Raw genomic sequence first — 23,579 nt, 5'->3', positions numbered from 1 at the left:
TCAAGTTTTCTAATTCTATATAACATTTTATTAGTTTCCTTACATAGACATATCATCTTTAAACCACATACATCTAATAATTCTACCTTCTACCGAAATGCCATCTTGATTAAATGGGTTGTTTTTCACTGTCTCTTCTAGATAGTTATTAAATAATGTTGACGAGATACAACATCCCTGTTGAACTCCCCTTCCAATTGCACTCTTCTCTTCATGCTCCCCTATTCTAAGACTTACTTGTTGGTTTATATATAAGTTTCTTATAAGCCTTCGATCTTTCCATTCCAAACCCAACCTTCTTCAGAACTCACAACAAAAATTTGCAGTTGACGCGGTGGGTAAAACCTTTTCTAGATCAATAAACACAATATACCCATTTTCCATTTTTCTGTAAACCTTTCGTTATTACCCTTAATAATCCAATTGCATCTCTTGTGCCCTTATCTCCTGAATCCGAACTCTTCCTCTTCAACTTTTTCATCTTAGAACAGTAAATTTAGGACAAAAATAGGATGGATGTGAAACAAATTCATAATTAGCTGAAACTTGCAGGATTAGCTCCTAGAGATGTGTAGAACGAATTCTGAAAAGTTTCCTAATTTTCATTGTTTGCTTCCATCCAAAATGACGGATCCAAGATGGCCGCCAAGCTCTACTCCTCCTAAGTGATATTTTCCTCCATATCTCAGTCAAAAAACATCATTTTTAGATTGTGTAAAAACTTGTGTATTCACCAAGGATAACTGTTGTGATTTAAACCTTGATTTAACCAATAGAAAAATTGTAAACGAGCTATATGACTAGTATAGACTGATATTTGACGTGAAAATGTGAAAATTTTGTTTTACAATTTAATGTTAATCTGTTTAGCCTCACAACTTTGAAACTGAAATGAAATGAAATTTTTTAGTTTTACGACCCACGATTATGACGGTGAGGCTAAAGGAGACGGTGATGATGAGAAAAAAATGAGTGAAATGGTGGAATGAAGAAAGTAGGAGGAAACGGGACAACCCGAGGAATCCCACGCACACGGTGTTTGTCCACCACAAAGTTCACTTGGCGCGAGCTGGGATCGAACCAGAGATCCCAAACACCAGAGGTCCTCACAACTTTGAAACAATTGGCAAATTGTAAGAAGTGATTCTAAAGTTCTTTGTCTTCTTGTTTGTGAACGAATGTTTAAAAAAGTGGAGCTCTGCCGAAAAATGACTGACATACTTGATTCTTACTGAAACTGTTATTGTGAACTCAAAGTTGATTTTTTTTTGTGTGTAAAATTAGATACTTGATAGATAACTATGAATGTTTCTAGGTTACTTTTCCATATTTAAATTCTGATTAAACTGGCTTCCTAAACAACATAAATAAAATAAATTCTAAACATATTGCATAGTGACATGCATAGTGACTTATGATCAACCATTGTTTTGGAAAGCTATGCAAATCGTTACCACAGCAGAACCAGGGACTAATCTGTCAAAAATTGTTGTTCGGTTTTGTGGACTTCACTCGCTAATGTCTTACTTAGGCACTGTTGGATACCTAATGTCAGGCAGTGGAATTGAGGAAATGTGGGGTTTGTTGTATTCGAATAATACAGTTGGGAAAATGAATGGTGATGCTTATTCCAAAGCCCTAAGAGCTTATTTTCTGACATTCATTATTCTGTATGTGATACTTCTTAAACATTCTCTAAAAGAGTTAAATGAAGAAACCAGAAATATTATTCGAGACACTATTCATGAACTTATGGCGACAAATACCAAAGCTATTGAAAGTCTTCAAGGGAACATCAGAATCAAATAACTAATCAACATTGTTGAAAAGGCTACAGAAAATGGGAAACTTCTCGAGAAACTGACAGGTTGTGGTTACAGTATATGGAACAAGTCAAGCTTATCCTTCTCTACATACGGGGGCACGGTGTCTCAGTGGTAGATTATTCACCTCCAGTGCTTAGGGTTCCTGGTTCGATCCCAGCTCGCGCCATGTGGACTTTGTGGTGGACAAACACCGTGTGCGTGTGTTTTCTCGGAGTTCTCCCGTTTCCTCCCACTTTCTTCATTCCACCATTACATTCATCTCATCATCACCGTCTCCTTTAGCCTAACCGGCATAACCGTGGGATGTAAAACTTAAAGATCGCATTTTATTTCCTTCTCTACATTCAAGCGGATTGAGTTGGGGACTGGAAACTACATTTGTATTGCATTAAATCAATGATGCCTTACTTTCACGCAGCAGGTCACATTTTGAATGCCAAACGTGCCCAATTTTATGTACAGCAAATGGAAGAGTTGAGTGGAAAAATAGACAACGTTGAATTCAGAAAATTTATTGATGGTTATTTTACTATTCGAAGAAAAGACAAAGTATGGAAAAATGAAATATTTTAGTTTTGTTCCACGGTTATGCCGGCTAGGCTAAAGAAGACCGTGGTGATGAGAAATGAATGAAATGATGGGATGAATGAAGTCAGAGGAAACGGAAGAATCCACACACACGGTGTTTGTCCACCACAAAGTTCTCTTGACGGAAGCGGGAATCGAACCATGGACCTCACGCACCAGAGGTGAATATTCTAACTGAGCCACCCCGGCACTAACAAAGTATGAAGTGGTGTATCGCCAGATATGATAATTGAACAGCGTCTTATGAAATCAGTGAACAGAGGGAGTAACATAAGGTCGAGGAGTGACTGATTCTACTTTATAAGGTTTCAGATAGGTTTCCTCAAGCTTTATAAACATGAAAGTACCAGAAGTTTGGGAACATGTTTCTGAGAAACATTTTGAATTCTCAAAACATGTTGAATTTCGGCCATCCAGACAGTCACGAGATGACACTGATCTGACAAAGCTCTCCAATTGGCTACCGTACTGCTTCACAATTCTTTTAACGATAATAATTGTATCAATGAAACAGCCCGTGGTACAACTTTTTAAATGTTACGGAAGCTCATTTTATGGGACGAAGATCTTTCTGACAAGCGTATAAACGACGTCTTTAATTTTACTGACAGAAAAAAATGTATTCATACGCATAAACCGGAACTAGCCTAAAGAGTATTTTTAAGTCTTAACTGCGGGAAAACAACTGGAAATTAGAACTTACTCTATACTTATTAAGAACTTTATTTTTAGAACAAACAGTTCTTAAAAGTAACAACAACCATATAAACTACTCCCTCTTAATTGAGTAGTATGCAACGTTTATTCAAACAACAACGATGACTCGCTTCAAGTACACATGTACCGACTAAGTGCTTCTGTGTTGCCAAAATACGTGAATAAACAGCACCATCACTAGATTGCTTGTTTTTGCTAAGAAGTGATGCTTAAACGCGAGACAATACAGCACCTGTATGTAAGTTCGTGAGCTCAGCAAGAAAATATAGATCTAACGGATGAACGTATATCACTGGCATTAAATTCCCAGAATTCTTTCACAATACATACTTTCGCCCTTGAATAATTATTATGTTTGGGGAACGTTATAAGATTAAACCTTATATAAATCATAAATATATAATTTTATTTAATGAGCACAAGTGCAGCAGCGCTCGAAACGGTGGTAATATCAACTAAGTAAGAACTGAAACACTTCGTCATCCCAATTATGTCAATTGGTTGCTTGGAGTTTAGTGTCGCTTTCAGCAGTAGTGCTATATGGGACCTACAACTTAACGTGGGATCAGAACCACATAAGGTTCCACTTGGGGTCTATTGCGAGTCTCCCGACCAGAAGGCGTGTGCACTAATCATAGAACTAAAAGGGAACTCCCCCAACCATGCGGGACATCTGATAGCTTTATATATATAGTATAGGTTATCAGATAATGGAATTCATTTCATATGAAAAATTAATATCTTGAAACTGGTAACAATTAATAAACTCCATTAAACCATACCTTCGTGGCCAAATGTCTGAAAGTAAAGTATGTGCTTTCTGTGCTAATGATCCCAATGAGGAGACCTTATCTCGGATACAAATCTGAGTACAAGTTTGGAACTTAACGTCCCGTCTCGTATGGCATCGGAGATGGAAGGGGCGATAAGCTGCAATAAATGGACCACTCCTTTAAACAATACAAAGTTTGATTTTCATTATGCCCAGAGACCTGGCAGAGTACAATAGAAAGTACATACTGAGTAGAACACACTGGCTAGCTCGGCGGTACGGGAGTGCCCGTTATCAAACGTGAAGATAGGGCCTTGCAAAGTATCTACGTAAGGTTTGAGGACAGGATTGATGATGTCACGAATATAAGATGCACTGATCATACTTATCAGAATGAAAACCAGAAGCAATCAGGATGTCCATTATTTTGTACCTACTACAATTATATTGTTTATGAATTCACAGCTTACCATACATGAATACTTCATCAATAACACATGGAAATTCCATTATAAAAACACATGTCTAAAATTTAATAATTTGGGAATTCCAGACTTTCACACACATTTGTAACTTTTTAAGTTAAAATTTGCAACCTTCTACTGTCACTGTGATTAATGACGGATTAATTTCTCACTCTGCAACACGAAAGTTTTGTTTACTTGCACGAATTAAAAAAAAAAAAAAAAACTCCAAAGGGATAGGTAAAATGGGAGCTGGATTTAGGGTTGATGAGGCCATAAGGTATTGAAGATAATGGGACCCTTTATATGTCCTGTTGTCCTCTGTCAATGACAAATTGTCGCTGTTTTCTTGTATTGAATATATGCTAGATGGTAATTTATGGACCTTATCTAATATAATAAAGCCATTTGCAGATGATAAAATATATATTTTATCAAAGTAATTGTCCAACTGAAATACAATTAAGAAGTAAAATTAGGCTCTTAACTTACAAATGATTTTTTTATTAATTCGTAGGTTCTTTTTTTATTGTTTTCTAACCTTATATTTTGGAAATGTACATCCAGTTTTTCCTTTAAATACTTGGGGCGGACCTCAAGAGAGTGGGACTCTGAGCTATATAGCTTGTTAAGCTAATATGTAAGTCGAGGACTGGGGAAAATAAAATAAATTTAACTATTATTACATATTTCTTTACTTTGAAGTTATTTGTTCTTTTCGCTATTCCTCAATAAGATAACGAATCTGTAATATTTTTGATACTGCGTATAAAAGAACAAAAGAAATTTCCTTAAAGTAAGTCGTATTTATCATGCTAGTCTACTTTTCCCCCTCTTGTTAGTTAAAAAAATCATACAACTTACGTGTCATATCGTTCCACTTGTCTTGCGAAAGAAACCGTATTTAGTAATTTGTTCGACCATGGCTTTTGGAAATTGAAACATACCTTTGATTTTAGTTATGATTCAAAATATTTTTGTACCCAAACTCTACACTGTAATAACGAATAGTATCTCGCTATGGTTTGCACAGGAATACCATTTTAAAAAAAGGACAACATCCCACACTTTTAAGTATAAATAAATGGCAATACTCTCTGGAAGCAGCCCTTTGGTGTAACATTGCCACATTTATCTGGCCACTTCCTTATATTAGAACTGGCCTTATACAATTAAATACTTTACCACGCTGTCCAACTCAACATTTTTCTAGTCTTTGTCCGGCTAAATACTGGAGATATGCCAATAATAGGTCTATCACATAATGTTTATGTAGGTTATGGTTCTTGCATAAGATCAATCACGAACAACATAGTGAGTGTTACTTTTACATTCGCACTAACGCTGTGTCAAGATTTCTACGTGCAATACTGTTTTATTTTGTCTCTTTCTCTCTTTTCCCAGGACGAACGAGAGAACTTTCGGTGTTCAGCAGCCCTCCTCTACTCTTTACATCACCCTCGAGTGGTCCAACTGTTAGGAGTCTGCACTTCTACACCACGGCCCTTGTTGGTGCTCGAGTACCTATCTGGAGGCTCTCTCTACAATTACATCCATAAGCAGGCAGGGTAAGAACTATTCTAAATTTTTTAAATTATAAACTGATTTCAAAGAAAGACGAAGGAAAGACGTCACAGAAAAGATAGTATTTCGATTGGATGTAGAAAACAAGTAACAGTGTCACATGTACATCACGTGAAGGGGTTTGGTTTATATGACATGCAATTTCTCAATTAATATTAAAACCGGAAATGGTAGTAGATTTCTACCTTTTCCGGTTTTAGTAGGGAGATTAGAGTGGAGATAAGATGTATTCTTGGGACGCTTAATCTACTGCAAAAAATTCGTTTCTTGCTATCTTTTACCTTTTTTGCTCTATAGTAAACGTTTTTAACCAAAATGGTTTATTTGTACCACTTCCGGTGGACGAATCACCTCTATGAACAAACGCTGTGCCTGAATTTGGCCCTCTACATCCTGGCTAAAACTGATGGTGATTCATCCATTAGTTCTTCAGACATTTTGTCTTCCAAACGGACGGACGGACGGACAGGCACCTGGTCAAACAAGGTCAATATACAGTAGGTATAAAGTATTTTTTTTAAAACCTAACGCCTTAATTAGGTGGATTTGATTCTTGTTGAGGAAAATATGTACCGAAAATCATAGCATCATAGCATGAGCAAGATCTGAAGACTTTTGAGTGAGAACAAACTTTTAAAAAGAAAGAGAGGAAAGAACAATAAAGTCTGGAACGAAGTGGTCTGTGTATTAAACATACAAGTAGAAAGGGAGCATTTAGCGGGAAACTAGTTTTAAATATATAGGTAGTATTATTAGTGAAGATTAGATGTGTTAACGGGAAACAAAAACGAAATTAGGAGAGGAAGCCTTAAGGAAAGATTTCAGTGGTGTTCTGAATAGTTAAGAAAAACGGTTGTGTCGCATTCATGGAAAGTCATGTATAGGATATTGCACTCTGCGGCACAGGTACGTGCATGTGCACAACAGCAATAAAAAGCGAATAGACGTGTTCTGAACGTAAATGTATAACGTAATGTAGGAATAAAGCTGGGAAGAATCGTAAAATAAAGAAGAAAAATTGGAAAGAGTATAACAGAGAAGAAGAATATTAGAGATAAACAGAAAAACTGAATATGATCTTGTTTGATAAGAAACTGTATTTCAAAAGAGAGAGGGAAGCGAGGCTCATGAAGGAAAAGGTAGAATTGATAAACAAAGTTCAAGAGGATAGTTCATTCGTTAAGGAACAGATTACTAAAAATGATACAAAAGCTAACCATGTTTCGTTTGCCCGTTTTTCATAAGTGAAAAGGGATAATGAAATGTAGCTTACCACAATAATATATAATGTTATTCTACACCCAAAAATTACGAATCGGAATAATTTTGAATAACTAATTTTTAAATAATATTTGTATTTATTTAAAAATTAGTTAACAAGGAATGAAGAAAACATGATAAGTCATCAATTACCGTTGAGTTCTTTCTCTAGTCGCTGCCTTAACCTAGATTTTTGGGTAATTCCTATTGTGGTCACACTGTAGTTTCTATGAATGGCAACACGGAAAAATTTTCGATTCATATTTTCGGGCGTAGAATAACATTGTCTATTACTGTGGTAAGTTACATTTCATTATCTCTTTTTACTTACGAAAAACGGGAAAAAGAAAAATGGTTAGCTTTTGTATCATTTTTAGTAGTCTGCCCCCTTAACACGAAGAAGTAATCTGAAAATTGAAGCTCATGGAAGGTTCCCAAATTCTGGAAAATCATTTCGAAACCAATTGTAGTAGTTCACGTAACTTCAGTAAAATCGAATTTGTGTAAACAAGAATACTAAACCAAGATAGAACGTTTATATATAGTAGCAAGTACTTATCAATTTAATATAATAGCAATTTAATGGAAATACTTACAATTCAAAACGTATAAGATATCACAACGGTCAATCGGCGACTACACACCGGCCTGTTGGTGATGATTTATTAGGGCAAACTCTGTATTAAGAACGGCAGTGTGCAGTGAACTGAACAGAAAGTGGTAGTATAAAATGAGCGACCACTCTGATTTGCAAAGAAGGCAAATTTTAGCGATTGGTTATGTGCCGCAGGCGTGGCCAAAGTGGCAAGTATTCTGGGTGTTTCGCGAGGGAAAATATCAAAGGTGATGACGGCGTACAAAACGCACGGCAAAATCATATCAGCGAAGACAAAGAGGGATCTGAAGAAAACCCTCAGTGAGAAGTCCCACTGAGCATTAAAGTGGATTATCGCTCAGAACCACCATGCGACTGCGGTGCAAGTGATGGAGAAACTCGAGCAACACCTTCCGCAGTCTCTGTCGAGAGTCACAATCCCCCGCAAGTTATAAGTGTACGTGACGTGGGCGTATGGAATCGGGTTACGCGGGCGAACCCGCTGATGAAGAATTATGACGTTTTAGTACGAACGTGTAACATGGGCTGCCGATAATTGAAAACGTGTGGTATGGTCGGACGAGCCATCGTTCATCTTATTTCAAACCACAGGCTGTGTTTATATGTGGTGGACGCGCAAAGAAGCGTATGTGTCTCCACCCAACCGTGAAATATCGCAGTCAGTCTTTCATATAGTGAACCACAATATCCCGGTTTCTAGTGGATCCTGTGCTTACGCTCATGTCCCTCCCATGTGCATCCTATGGTCCTATGTTGTTTCTGGGCAATTATGCCATATTGCAGTATGATAATGAGCCCATTCACACAGCTGAACCTGTTTGAGGAACATCGGGCACCTCCTCTGGCCTGCCCAGTCTCCGGATGTGAACATGATTGAGCATGTGTCGTCTGTTTTCAAGACACGAATCCGGCACGAATCTCTGTTTCTATCCTTTCTCAAGGAACTGAGTGAAGCACTACATGCGGAATGATTAGTATTCCACTTGTTATAATTCAAAACCTCTATAATTCCATTGCACGTCGGATCAAGCTGTTCTCAGGACGTAAGATAATCCAACGCTATATTAATCTGCAAGTTACATTTTTTAATTGTTTTTGTTAAATTGCTAAATATATGGGTGTTTCAACTATTTTCCGTAAATCTATTCTTAAATTCCTAAATGCCAAGACTGTGCTAGTAAGAGAATTGAACCGAAAGTATGCAAAACAAGTCATTCAGTATGGTTCCTTATCATTACTTCTATTCTAGCGTATTTCTTAAAGAAATATGGGAAATTATACATTGGTAAAGAAATATATGCTTACCAAACAGAGATAATCCAAATGATTTTCTGTCGTTATTTAATTTATAGGATAACTTTGGTACCGGTATCGTGTCTCTGTACGATGCTTTCAATATAATCAGTTCGAGCAATCGATCCTTCAGATTTTTAAATAGGTGTACCAGGTTTTTACGACTTTTATTTCACTACATACATAAACAATGATATTTGCTGCTTCAAAAGGAAACTATAGGGAGGATCAGAGAAACAGGTCCCCAAACAGTGCATGCAAGACTAGCTTCCTTCCAAAATGGTACCGCCCTTTATTTAGAGAAGAGGTGAGACAAGAAGATAGGAGACGGATAATTATTGATGGGAAACGTGGGTCAAATACCTTTAATAAACATCATTTCCATAAAACACAATACATGGCAATCCTGGAAACGTCGGCCTTTTCTTTATTTTATACTAGTCGTGCAAGACTAGCTTCCTTACTGTCTGCTTTTTTACAAGCTAGCTGAAGGCTGGCACCCTTTTAGAAGGTTACGCCCTCTTTTAGGTAAGGAAAGCTAAAAATTGGATAAAAGACCATAGTTGGTCTAATGGAAGTTATATATTGGGGCATGAATATGTTTAATGGAAAAAAGCATAAGCTGTAATAGAGAAAGCATATAATGATGAGAAAGCATACAGTATACATATTAGAAGCAACACTGTATTATTCATATGAAGCAAGGGTCTTAAATAGGAAGGAATAGAACGGTGACGTCAAAACAATACTAGAGGCACATGTATATATATCAGACAGAAGACTTGGCTTGTAGAAATAAATCATTTAACAATGGAAATGAGGTCCAAGTTACGCCACAATACACAGGTTATGTGAGAGCACAAATGAAACCATCTCCTTGCTTAAGGGCAGCTCTAGAGCTATAGTGTAGACAGAGGATAGTTACGGAGGAGAATCACTGTGCAATAAGATGGGAAGATGAGAGAGAGATGAAGGTGAGTATGAAAATCAGCAAGTAGTGTAAAGCAGCAGCAGCAGGTTGATTCGGAGGAAGTGTGTAACAGTACAATGTGAATAGGTATGTGTGTATATATCGAGAAGGTGCAGAGTGAACTGCTAAATAGTGGATCGTATCCTAAAGAAGACAATAATGAACTTAGTATAATTAATTCTGTGTTTCTCTGTGGTTCTGTAGTGTAGGAAATGTGACAAGATTGTAAAGGTATTGGCACAACTAGGCAGGGGTGCCCGCAAGGGGGGGGCTATGACGCAAACTGCGTCATTGAAATATTTGGGGGGGTTAAAATCTATATAAATATGTTTGAGAGGGTGTAAAAATTAATCGAAAAGATTTTTTTCATGGAAGAACACCTACGGATAGGCATTTGAGGGGGGGTGCGTCATGGACATGAGGGGGGGGCACCACTGCAACTAGGTAATTTAATCTTGTGAGCAATTCGGAAGGCATGCTTTTCAAGTATGAGTAGCTTCTGGTAGCTAAAAACCGTTTGGTGCAGAAACTCAAGATATATGTTCGGGTTGGACGCAGGAAGGCTTTGCAAGTATTGAGTAGGTTTTAAGCCCCAGGGGTTAAACGTTTAGGGATTGTATTTTTTATTAGTGATCGTGACAAGATGTTTCTTCCACTTGAGATGCTGTTCTAATGTTACTCCTATATAATTATGTTGCTGCCTTACTAGCTTACATGGAACCTCGTCAACCTGTAGAGATAACTGGTTAGAATTACGACGTACTTTGGTTGACTTTTTGGGCAATTGAAAGTAAACTGCTTGAGTTTGGGAAGCGTTAATTTGTAGATGACACTTTTAATAACATCAATAAAAATTATCTAAAGCTGTAAGAGTGGATTGATTTGCTGGATGGTATTGCAAAGTGCAAGAAATACAATATCATAAGCGTACTGAAATGTCTGGAAGTTGAGGCATATCCGTAGGGAGATACAAAAGAGGTGATAATGCGAAATTTTGAGGTATATTTACCACCTGTTACTCTCTTGTATGGTTGTGTCACAATTTGCGACATTCTTATTAATAGAGATAACAAAAAATCGTATTAATACGCCTGGTTCTTGTCGAAAATGTTCATTCAACCTTAATTATGGATATATAAAAATTAGTTTGCAATTTGCTCTTCTTAATTGTCTGAATAAAGAATTTAATGTTTTGATTTTACTCTTGTCAGAGGTGCAATAGATGCTGCCATCTGTCGTGAGATAGGTCGAGACGTTGCTCAGGGAATGAACTTCTTGCATCATCACCAGCCACCAGTGCTTCATGGGGATCTAAAGTCAGCCAATGTCCTCCTGGATGAACATAGAAGAGCAAAAGTAGCTGACCTGGGATTTTCACATATCAGGTAGGCAATTACTCATTTGTCATTAGTACAATTTCCTTATTTTATTTATTTATTTATTTATTTATTGGATACAGCAGAATATATGGCATTTGATTAAGGCGTATAGGCTTGTCAAATCTACGAAGTCTAATTCCTCAACAGAGTTCATTAGTCGTCGTCAAACTTTCTTTACTGCTTAAACTATGAATAAACTTACAACTTGAGCACCATAATAGCGTATATAGTCACTGCGAATAGTAATATTCCTGTATTGTTCTTTACCGAAATTACTTAGCAATTAAACATTAGCAAATGACATTAATACAACTACTTTCTGCTTGCTTCTAATACCACTTAAATATTTTTAAAATATTTCAGAAAAAAAAGAAAGAAAGAAAGAAAAAAGCGGCGAGGTTCTCAATTCAACCCATTTGTATGTTGTAGTTATGTTCACACGTATCTCCGGCATAGGTGCACCGATTTTAATGATTCTTCTTTTGAAAGAATGTACTTTTCCAGTGGTCCCATGGAAATTTCTTTAGGATCTGATTGTAATCCTTAAAGTTAGACAATAAAACATCTCAATGGACACTAGATTAATTGCCGACAAAATAACATGCTTATAGCCAACCATACATTCTTTGGTGTGATTATGGTTGCATAACAACAGAAGTTATACTGCAAATTTTTGGAGCACTTCCATTATACATTGCACTGTCTCTATTGTTTGTAACATTTTAAACAAATGGGTTACGTGTGTAAAGTCGGTTAAGACTTCTTTAAAAAAAATCTTTTTAATCACGTTAAGCATATTCATTGTTTGTCTAACATCTTTTATCACTTACTATTATAAGATCATTTGTTCAACTAGACCATCCTTTACAATTCTAGTTTAACAGTGATTAATCACGCTAGTTACAGAATGTTGGAACTTCTAATACTCTTTTAAATCCAAAATCTAACATTCCACAAATTTTAGTGATTTAAACTAGTTAACAATTAAAACTGTGTATATAAAATATATAATTCATACAAGAACTATATGTTTCAATTAACCAATACCGTATCTAGAGGTTGGAGTGTATTGTAAAGATCATGGCGTAGGTTTAAAACAGGAATTAGCTTTGAGGGAACATGTGAAAACAGGTTGGAAATCTCAAGCAACATACAACATTCAGAACTATTTGAATTCAATAAAGTCATTATGAAAATATATCGGGAACCGGTCAAAACCCCCACAGCCAAAACCCCCACACTCAAGAAATGTCAAAACGCCCACACAAACGGTCATAACCCTCATACAAATGGACAAATCTCCCAAACGCACGAAGGGTCAAAACCCCCACAGCCAAAACCCCCACACTCAAGAAATGTCAAAACGCCCACACGATCGGTCATAACTCCCACACAAATGGACAAATCTCCCAAATACACGAACGGTCATAACCCCCACAGCCAAAACCCCCACACTGGTAGTCGGTCATAACCTCCAACGGTCATAACGCCCACACAAATGGACAAAACAGCCACACATAGCAACGGTCACAATCCCCACATAAATGGACAAAACCCCCACACAAATGGACAAAACTCCCACATGCAGAAATAGTCACAACTGCCACACAAATGGACAAAACCCCCACACAATCGGACAAATCTCCCACACTCTGAAATGATCCTGGTTGCATGTATTGCCCTTGTACTTTTTAATAACATTTTTTATTCCAATTAAACTGATGTTGCAACTATTTCTCTTGGGCGTCATAAAGAGCCGCAACAAAGACGTGGAATGACGATCATTTCAGAGTGTGGGGGATTTGTCCGATTTTGTGGGGGTTTTGTCCATTTGTGTGGCAGTTGTGACAATTTCTGCATGTGAGAGTTTTGACCATTTGTGTGGGAGTTTTGTCCATTTATGTGGGGACTATGACCGTTACTATGTGTGGATGTTTTGTCCATTTGTGTGGGGGTTATGACCGATTGTGTGGGCGTTTTGACATTTCTTGAGTGTGGGGGTTTTGGCTGTGGGGGTTTTGACCGTTCGTACGTTTGGGAGATTTGTCCATTTGTGTGGGGGTTATGACCGATCGTGTGGGCGTTTTGACATTTCTTGAGTGTGGGGGTTTTGGCTGTGGGGGTCTTGACCGTTCGTGCTTTTGGGAGATTTGTCCATTTGTTTGGGAGTTATGACCGTTTGTGTGGGTGTTTTGACATTTCTTGAGTGTGGGGGTTTTGACCTAGACCCAATATATCTCTTATGTGTTTACGTTTCGTCGGTGGTCCATAGTTTACAATCGTAGCTCAACAGAAGCTTTCCGTTTGCGTGACCGTCTCTTATTGCTACCATTTAGCAACAGTCCGACTTTATTTATAGCCTTTGTCTTTAAACTATCACCAACTTCTCTTACACGTGTACGGACAGATTCTTTAAATGGACGTTCATCTTACACATCACCCGCAACTTTAATTCCCGTTTGTAATACTTAATGCCCTACAGCTTTACCCATTGTTTAAGAAATGGTAATGACAAACGAAATAAATCTTTAATGTAACTACCTATACCATGTCCTCTTTTATGAAAAAAAATAATAAAATATTTAAATTTAACGTCCCACGTTATGCCTTTTAGTCTAAGGGAGACGTGATTAAAGAAAGTGAATTATACTGGAAGAATTGGTGGAATGAGAAAGTGGAAGGAAACGGAACTATCGGGGAAATTCACGAGTATGACTTTGTTCACCACAAACTTACTTGGCCGGGTATCGAACCAGGGATCCTACGCACCAGAGGAAAGCGCTCTACCACTGATCCATCGTGCCCCCATGTTTCCTTTTATATACAGGTTCTAAAAAATGTTGTATCTCACGCCCTCATTGATAACAAACACGTGTTAATATCATTCTATATTTAACAGCAGCAGGAGAGTTTTTTTTTTTAAATGAAACGTTACAGTCAATGTCCGAGAGCAGAATGATCTGCGTGATCTTTTAATAGTATTTCTATTGAGTTAAAATCGAATTTTGCAAGTATAATATATAATGAATATCTTGAAATGCTATCGTTTGAACTTTTCCGTATTAAATATTGGACATTGTTGTTATATGTAATAACGGTGCTTTTGTATCACCTAATATTGATATTATATAGTATCAGTATAAGTAAATATTTGATGTAGATATTCAATCTCTACGTGTGGTTGTTTAAATCCATGACGTTGAAAAACAAGATCTCATTTCCCAGAAAATCATAGTTGTAAAGCTAATGTTACTAACAATTTAAGTGATTCTACATAATTATCACATTCAACGTGTACAATAGTTGAGAAAGAAAATCTTATGAATCTTGCTACTTTATTTAATTCATCTATTAAATGGTGAATTGATGGATAATATCCAATGATGGTTTTACTTTTCATAAGTTCTGCATTTGTTAAATTTGTACTACATAACAGTTTCAGCTTCGGTAACAACACGTTGATGGAATATGTACTTTACTTAATCCTACGTACCAACCCGATTCTGATAATCAAATATTATTCTTTAATTGATTAATAAAATGTGTCGGACTATATTTAGGATAAACATCTACACTAACGTTTCAAACTAATATAATGTATAAACTATCATAAGAACTTTCAGAAGTCATTTTTTTAAAAGTGAAGTGTCAAGTTTGAAGTTTCAAAACGAAATGTAATTTTAACCCGTGTTCAACTTTTAAGCTTGCTTCTATCGTATCCTAACATTTCTTTTCAACTTTAACATAATGTGGTTTATGAAACAGTTCTTACATATCCATGTTCAACATTATAGGCACTAAGTTTCGAATTATTGGTTCAATGTCTTGTTGTTATTTTACCTTATCGATGCACACGTTAATTGCATTGGTGTATTATAATCTAAATTAAACGGAAATTTTCCACGTGCTCATATTATATCTTTCATATTTGACAATTGGAATGTATTACACGATGAATTTCTGTCGTATTTTCATTAATAAATCCTAAAATATATTCTAACCCTGGTGTAATATGAATCGTACATTGAAAGTAACTTTGGAGAAAGTCTAATAACTTTATTTTTATATTTATATTTTTTTAACATTCAAACTTCCCTCAAGAATCATATCTAAAATTGTTTAAACAGATAAATAATTTCCTGATATTATATTAACACGATAACGCTCAAGTTTATTATTCTGAACAGTGTGTGTTATACAGCTTCTTTTTTTACCTACATTCTAAAAACTCCATGGAATATTAATTTGGATTATCGCAACACCTCATTACTCTTTACGAAAATAATTAGTTTGTGCTAGTTTAAATAATGTCGTTGTATTATCAAAATTTTGACTCCTAGCATTTGAAAAGAGAGTAACGTAAAAGTCAAGATAAAGGTTGATTAATTTTGCAGACTGAATAGAATCTGATCAAATCCACGAGTTCGTATAGACAGATAACCTAACCATTTTATAACACGAACATATTCACCCGGACTAAAATTGTAACTTAAATTCATTTCGCATAATTTATCACTGTACAATGTATTCCATACTTGATTCACATTGGAATCACTAACTTGTGCAGGTGGCATTTTGATACTAGAATGATATGAATGATCAAAATTATATAAAATACAATTTGATCTAAAAGATTAACATATTGATAAGCATTTTTTGCGTTAAAATAACGATACAATTTTTGTTTTAATGTATGTATAAACCGTTCTACTTAAGCTCGGTTTTAATTTCAGAATGAATACTATAATGATCAATTTCATATTCTTTAAACAAACTTTTACGAGTTGATTATAATATTCACCACCAAAATCTGTTTGTACATTAAATATGGTATTTTTTAAACTTTTTGTTATTGGTTTTACCACTTAGAACCTCTCTTAGTTTTTAAACGGAATACAATCTTCATATTATGAAAAATATCAATATGACATAATATATATTTATCCCACAAACGCTCCTTGTGCCACCAGTGACCCACTTTATTTTTCACTACGTTACATGGGCTATATCATTCATTTAGCCAAACCCCCGTTGTTCCACTTCAGGCACAGTACCCGTTCTCTTGTTGTACGAATTTCAAGTTTTCTTCTCAGGTTTTCGATGTAACACGGTATTGTTCAGGCAGTTGCTAACGAATAAAACTGGTCTTGGGCGTTTGTGGGTTATAATTACTATATTTGCAATAGTTTGTATATTTGCAAACATTATAATATTTTATTCGGCGCACCAATATAATGCTGTTTATGCTAAAAATAATCTTTACGTGGGGGTGCTTATAACATAGACGCATCTTGTGAAGCTACCCAAATTTTTAATTTTCTTTTTCGATAACATTGTTCTATGATGTAATGTTTGAATACATGATAATGAATCAGGATTTGGATAATCATAATATATTTTTGATATTTTTTCCCATATTGTTTGCATACTATATTCTTTCCAATCTTTACACAAATTAGACACAGCTGCAGGACTCTTTTCTTATTTTGCGACTACGGCGACTATTATTATTATTATTATTATTATTATTATTATTATTATTATTATTATTATTATTATTATTATTCACTTTTGATGTTGGTGCGCTAACAGAAGTGTCAATAAATTCTTTAGGAAAATTAAGATCATCTCATATTTTTTTTAAAATTCATTAATACCTGTTTGGATGTCTAGAATATTTACGTGTACGAACAACATCTTTTACTAAATCAATACTATTTGAAGCTGGTATTGTTTTTTTCCTTGAATGCGTACTACATCTGACATTCCAATAAATTTTATCTCAATCTATTAACCGTTTGAATAATAGACATGTTTTCCTTCCTAGCGTTTATGGTACTGATTGTAAAATGGTATAAATTGTAAAATAGAAGTATTGTTATCATCTTGAAGGCTGATGAGGATTTTCTTCTTCTTCTTCATGAATAACAGTTAATATAATAGGTTTATGTGAAAATGATGTATTCTGTAAATAAGGATGCAGAGCTTGCTTATACAATTTCCACTTTTGTTGTACACTAAGATCATGGCATTTAAAAATATTAATATCTTCCTCTAAACGTGATTGATGTGAATAAAGGCAGATCTATTCATTTTATATTAGACTGAGTCTTATGCACAGCATTTTCAGGAACTAAAATTATTTTACGTAATTCTGACATAATTAATGACTAAAATACTACAATACAACTGCTCCAAGAACTGGTCCTAAACTTAATGGGAAAAATGTACCACCTTTCTGTATAACCATTTTTTTTCTTCTTAGGTGTTGTACACTTTTGGAACAGCGCACATAAGATCATTTTATGTCTACGTACATTATTTCTGATATTGATTCAAAGGAATCGTTTGTTTTATTGTATTTTTAACAACTTATTAAACGCCTCGTATTAAATCTCCAGAAGCATTTTATAAGTTTTGTTTACGTTTTGCTGACTCACATTTATCATGGAGGATGTTGTAGTGTTGTCTCACCTTTCACATCTTGACGTAGACCAAATGAAAACATCTGTACACACGTCTACTTCAAATAATGATGACTCATATTACTTATACATTCAAATTATAATTCATGGAGTTATTGGAATTATTGGAGAACTATTAATGACGACGGAATTGTGATTTCAGATTCGAATTTACCACTGTAAAATCCTTTGTAGTTACTAATTTTCATCTTAGAAATAGAACCCTTATAATAGTGTTATTTATTTTCAAATAGTTTGGAAAATGAATCTGTTACTTACGTTAGATTTATAATTCTTTTTTCAAAAAGTTATTCCAACATAATCTTGTTTCCATTGTATTTAAATCTAAAACTTTTATTTATCTCATGATATATATGATATTGCCATTTTAATATGGTATTGTCTTTTTTTTATTGTATTGCCATTTTAATTTCTCTATTAAAGATTAGCCAAATTCCTTCGAGGAAATTAATACATTATTATTATTATTATTATTATTATTATTATTATTATTATTATTATTATTATTATTATTATTATTATTATTATTATTGTCTGACAATATAATTAAACGGAATATTATTATAATTTTTCAATTTCCGTGCATTATCCTAGTGATGTCTCCTCTTTGCAGTAGTACAATACGTTGAATAGGCATTGGAGAAACCTAGGATTAAATGCCTTTTAGTAGGCCAAGAGGGACATAAAAAATAAAATTTTCTAGAGTGGACAATAAATTCTACTAGTTAAGTCAGTAGTCTCAAGAAATATTGACGAGCTTTAATTGTCTGTGCAACGTTGAGCTTGAAGCGATTTTAAGTCATACAGTGTGCGAAGGTTTTCGAAACTTTCAAGTTAATTATTCGCAAAATGTACAGAAAATTGATCTTATTATTTCAATGGAAGTTCGTTTGTGCTTTTGTGTATTGCAGATCAGTGTTAAGTGGTAGTGCCCACGATGACCTTTGGCAGATAAAAGGTGCCCCTGGATGGATGTCGCCTGAGATGCTGGCGGGGGAACTCCCGTCTTCTGCGTCGGATGTCTACAGCTTCGGAGTAATCCTCGCAGAGATGTTAAGCGGAGAAGCGCCATTTCCAAACGCAACTCACGAAGAGGTAGGTATCTATGTTAATACTGGAAAACCAAAGTGAGTTTAATTTGACGTTGCTATTCGTAATTTTTCTGAGTTAATTTAATTAAGTTCTCATGGGCGTTGCTAGGGTTATGTACAAGTTCAGACAATCTTGTCTCGGAAGTGTGTTGTGAGGGTGGTGTCTCGTCTCAAAATGTATCTGTTTCTACTCGAAGAGCTCATTCTCGTCTCATGGGACCTGTGCAGAACCTAAACGTTTGCCAGAAAGTGAAACAATGAGAGTGAAGTGTAAGCTGCAGCTGTTCTCCATAATTTATGAATCTTGTCATCGATTGTAAAATTGAGAAGTTCTAACTGTAAAATGGAGGTTAAATGGAAATTTGAACGTTTCATATGTGGCGTTCCGAGTAGTAAAGTCAAACTCAACAAAGGCATATTTCCTGAAAATACACCCTAAACTATCAAAATAATCGTCCATTTATTTTGAAACTGGTTTTTCTAAGGAACGATTTCCACAAGCTATACATAAATGAACAGGTTGCAATGAGCAGTTTGGTATTACTTCTTGAACAACTCAAATGAACTTCCGAGCGTTCCTATTTCGCCTAACTTCTGTTGAGTTCCGCCCTTTCTAGCCGGAAGGCCACAATGTTCTAGGGGAAATTCACAAAATAATTTCATTATCTACAGTTTTCGTTATTCATTGGATTTCTGACTTAAAAAAAAAAAAAAGATTAAAGAACAGTATCAGAGCGGGATTTACCACTAGGTCCAGACCTAGGGACGCAACGTTCTTAGGAGCGCATATTGGACGAAAGGAGGAGGCCCGTATTCAAGGGAACTCTAGGGGGCTGCCCCCCAAATTTTTACTGGCTCCCTAAAATTGTCACGGTAGGATTGAAAATGAACTATAGTATGGTTGGATCGCCTCCTCTAACTTCTACCGGTCCCCCTACATTTTTGGACTGGCTACCGGCCTGGAAAGAAGGCTACGGAATCGTAAACAAACAAATTTTGCACACTTCTACAACAGTAATAATGCGAGTAAAACGAGTGGCGTAATGCTCATCCAAAGTAATTTAGTGTCTAATACTATGATTATCATATGGCAGATTTCAAATAAATAGGAAAGCAAAGTTACAAGGACTATTTGACTGTTTTCTGAAAGGCTTTATTTCGAAAAAAAAAGTCCTACAATAAAATTACATGTAATCAGGCTTATAGTTTTCAATATGTAAAGATCATAAAGCTATTTATGGCAATTTGTTATCTCAAACAATTTTGGAGATATGGAAAACATTGACGAATATTGCTTGACTGCTTAAAATGACATGTTTGTGAGAATTTTTTAATGACTTCTATTTTCTTTACTTTCTTTTTTACTCTGCACGTCTTACTTGCATTATTATTGTTGTAGAGGCCTCCAAAATTTAAACGTTTATGGAAGTTTGTGACACTGTAGCATCCTTAGTTTGTAGCACTGTAAAAAAACAAAAAAAGGTGGTATGTTTTCGTTTAACATGTACATTTGAAATTTGTAACAACCTGAAATGGTACCATTTGAAAAAAAAAAAAACGTATGTTCGGTTGCCAACACTGTTAATTTGATGGTATTTAAGAGTATGTCAAACAATGTTGTCCTGTCACTATAGCTATGGTACAACATTTCAGCGGTTTTTATTTATTAATTTGAAAGTTACAAGTGCGTTTCGACATACCATAAATGGTTCACCTTGTATAATCTACATTTGTCAAGACTCGCAGTCGCAGTAGACTCTAAAATGTTCGCTTCAACACACCAGGTACAATTTAGGTCTTACAAACTTACACCGCATACAACCTTGGTCAAAATGTAAACATTTCATCCTGTAAGAACCATATATACGACACCATACTTATAGCTATGTATATTTTAAAAACACAGTTGTTATTTGTCGATCTATCAAAAACCTTTCGTATAAGCGTGTAGACTACATTCCTATAGCAAGAACAAAATTTCTCAAGTTGGAGGTCTCAGAATGTGTTCAGGAATACTGGAAGTGGAAACAAAAAGTTAGTTTTATAATTGAATTCTAATTATATTTTTAGGTTTTCTTCGCTATTATGTGCATTGCCGAATAGAAGACCTGTAAAGGCTAATTGCAGGATTGAAAAAAAAAAAAAAAGAGAGAGAAAGGCTTACAAATAGGTTATAACCATGATTAGGATTTTCAGGGCAGTTTTCATAGAGAAAAGGAAGGGAAAGTTGTCTACAGAAGATCATTTCATATTTATGGTAATGAATTTGACACCCTTACCAATTTAAGAAATATCACGATGCCATCAGTGGTTGTGCTCGATATGCAAGCCCTGTATGTTAGCTATTGATCTATATCTTAGGTTCCATTAAAGGAGACTGCGTTGAAGCATAGTTTGATCAAGTCTTTTCCATTCCGCTTGACAAAGTTTCCAAAAACTGTCGAATGTGCGCGGCTGTTGACTGCTCAATCCTTGTTTCAACTCACAAAATTCCATGGCGGATACGTCAGGGTATTTCACAGAAATTTTGTTTAAAAAAAAAAAAAGTTAACGAATTCTATTTTACGTTTTATCCAATTCATGTACGTTATCATTGACTTATATGATTGGACTCCTCGCCCTGGTAAATGACAGTGCAAACATGTGTCACTGCCATATGGGGATGGAATATGATGGCCGTCTGCATTGATTTTAGCCTTTTTGTCTACTCTGTGTAGCGTAAGTTTGCTACTATGGCAGTAACCAACAACAACCATAAACCCAGGCAGAAAACTTTTAATCCATTCATGTATCTAGCCAGAACGACCTCTATAAGCAGGACAACATTCCGTCAGATACCCACATAACTTGTCAAAAGTTACTACAAACTTCTACCGTCCCCTCCAAGATTGGGTTCAAGCAGCTTTTAACTGTTGGTCTTCCTCTTCATGGTATATGAGGGACGAAGCATATAAGCTCTCGGCCTGATGCTTCTTTATCATATGTAACCCACGTATTGCGGTATTCTGCTATTTAAGGTAGCAGAATTTCCTTTCCACTGTTCTTTGAGATATTGGGTTTTCACGTCTCATAGAATGCACTTTTTGCACTACACCGAGAGTACGTTAGGGCCTCGGGTATCTACCATCTCCAATATTTGAGGGCTCAGTAACAGCAGGTATGCTCTTTGTTTTGCTGCAATTCAACACAGCATTGATCTCTGTCTTTAGCACAGGATAAACTTATTTAGCTATAACTATAACAAATGTCGGAAAGCGCACAAATATAGTCCTTCCGAAAGGCCGAAATTTTCTAAGCCATATGACCGCTCACATATAAAACAGCTGTTCTCACTGCAAGTCGATATATAGCACTTTCAAACTACCCTCAATAATCTCTCAGACTTGTTCATGCATCTGCTAGCAATCGATCTAATTTGTTAGCACACCCTAAAGGACTTTCTTTCAAGCTAAAAAATGGCAATGCTATATATTGAATTGATTACAAATCTACATTAGGAAGGAAAAACATAAATCATAAACTGTTGTACTTAACAACCTTAAGCATCTGTTAAATGTAAACGTATTTCTATTTTGAGATAAAACATATTTGGAAATGCTCAAGCTTCTTTCCATATCTACAGAGACCAGCGGCACAAACTTTATATTCACCCGGAATGGTATCTCTGTAGATGCAAATTCGACAACATTCTTCTGAAGACTAACTTCAAGCTCTTATTTGGCAAAACCATTTAACTGATGTCTCAGTTGATAGCTCACTGTTTAGCCCTTGTCAAAGTTTTAGCCCAAGAAACAAAATTTGGAACAAAATTTGCAATAATAGCAGTAAAACAAGAGTAAGGTGCAGAAAAGAGGTGGATTAAGGGAATAATGAGCTAAACGACCCAAAAAGAAAGGGAAATGTCCTCTAAAATGATATTTGTAAGCATCTGGAAGCAACATTTGACACCTCAGGTACTTTTGGAGAGCTCACCTTTGTTCTAAAAGGAAAAAAATGCGCACCTAAAACTCTTAATCCTAGTCGTAAGTATTGAAATGTAGACAACGATTGTAATGTATCTAAAACTGATTATGCAATTACAGTAAAAAGTTTCTAGATAGTTGTCTATAACAGTTGTATTCTGACATTTACAAAAGGCAGCGGTGGCTTAGTGGTAGGGCATTCACTTCTGGTGCATGGGGTCCTTAGTTCGATCCTAGCTTTCACCATGTGAGGCTTACAATGAACAAATACCGTGTGCGTGGGTTTTCTCGGTGTTCTCCCGTTTCCTCCCACTTTCTTCATTCCACCATTTCATTCATTTATCATTATAACCGTCTCCTTTAGCCTAGCCGGGACAACCATGAGACGTAAAACTTAAAGATTTCATTTCATTTTCATTTTTTGGACGTTCAAATTATTATTGTGCAAACAAACTGTTCATCAGCCACACCTATAAGAAGATATTCAGCAATACGTAGAAAGTAGACTGATTACGCATCATTTAATAATAATAATAGTAAACTCTTTTTGAGATATGGTAATTATTTTAGAT

At 35.5% G+C, this 23,579-nt stretch overlaps 1 protein-coding gene across 1 annotated transcript in view; it reads left to right on the top strand.

Moving 5' to 3' along the window:
* Positions 1-23,579, top strand: part of LOC145680577 (uncharacterized) — a 264,515-nt gene that overhangs the window by 234,182 nt on the left and 6,754 nt on the right. The window contains exons 6-8 of the mRNA XM_081751222.1: positions 5,772-5,935; positions 11,302-11,475; positions 18,866-19,049. Coding sequence (XP_081607348.1) covers positions 5,772-5,935; positions 11,302-11,475; positions 18,866-19,049 — 522 coding nt within the window. The remainder of the gene's footprint in view (positions 1-5,771; positions 5,936-11,301; positions 11,476-18,865; positions 19,050-23,579) is intronic.

The sequence above is a fragment of the Thermobia domestica genome, chromosome 3 (assembly GCF_964235325.1).
Source record: "Thermobia domestica chromosome 3, izTheDome1.hap1.1, whole genome shotgun sequence".
NCBI classification, from domain to species: Eukaryota; Metazoa; Arthropoda; class Insecta; order Zygentoma; family Lepismatidae; genus Thermobia; species Thermobia domestica.
The sequence above is the reverse complement of the archived record's forward strand: the minus strand, read 5'-3'. Positions and strand labels throughout refer to the sequence as shown.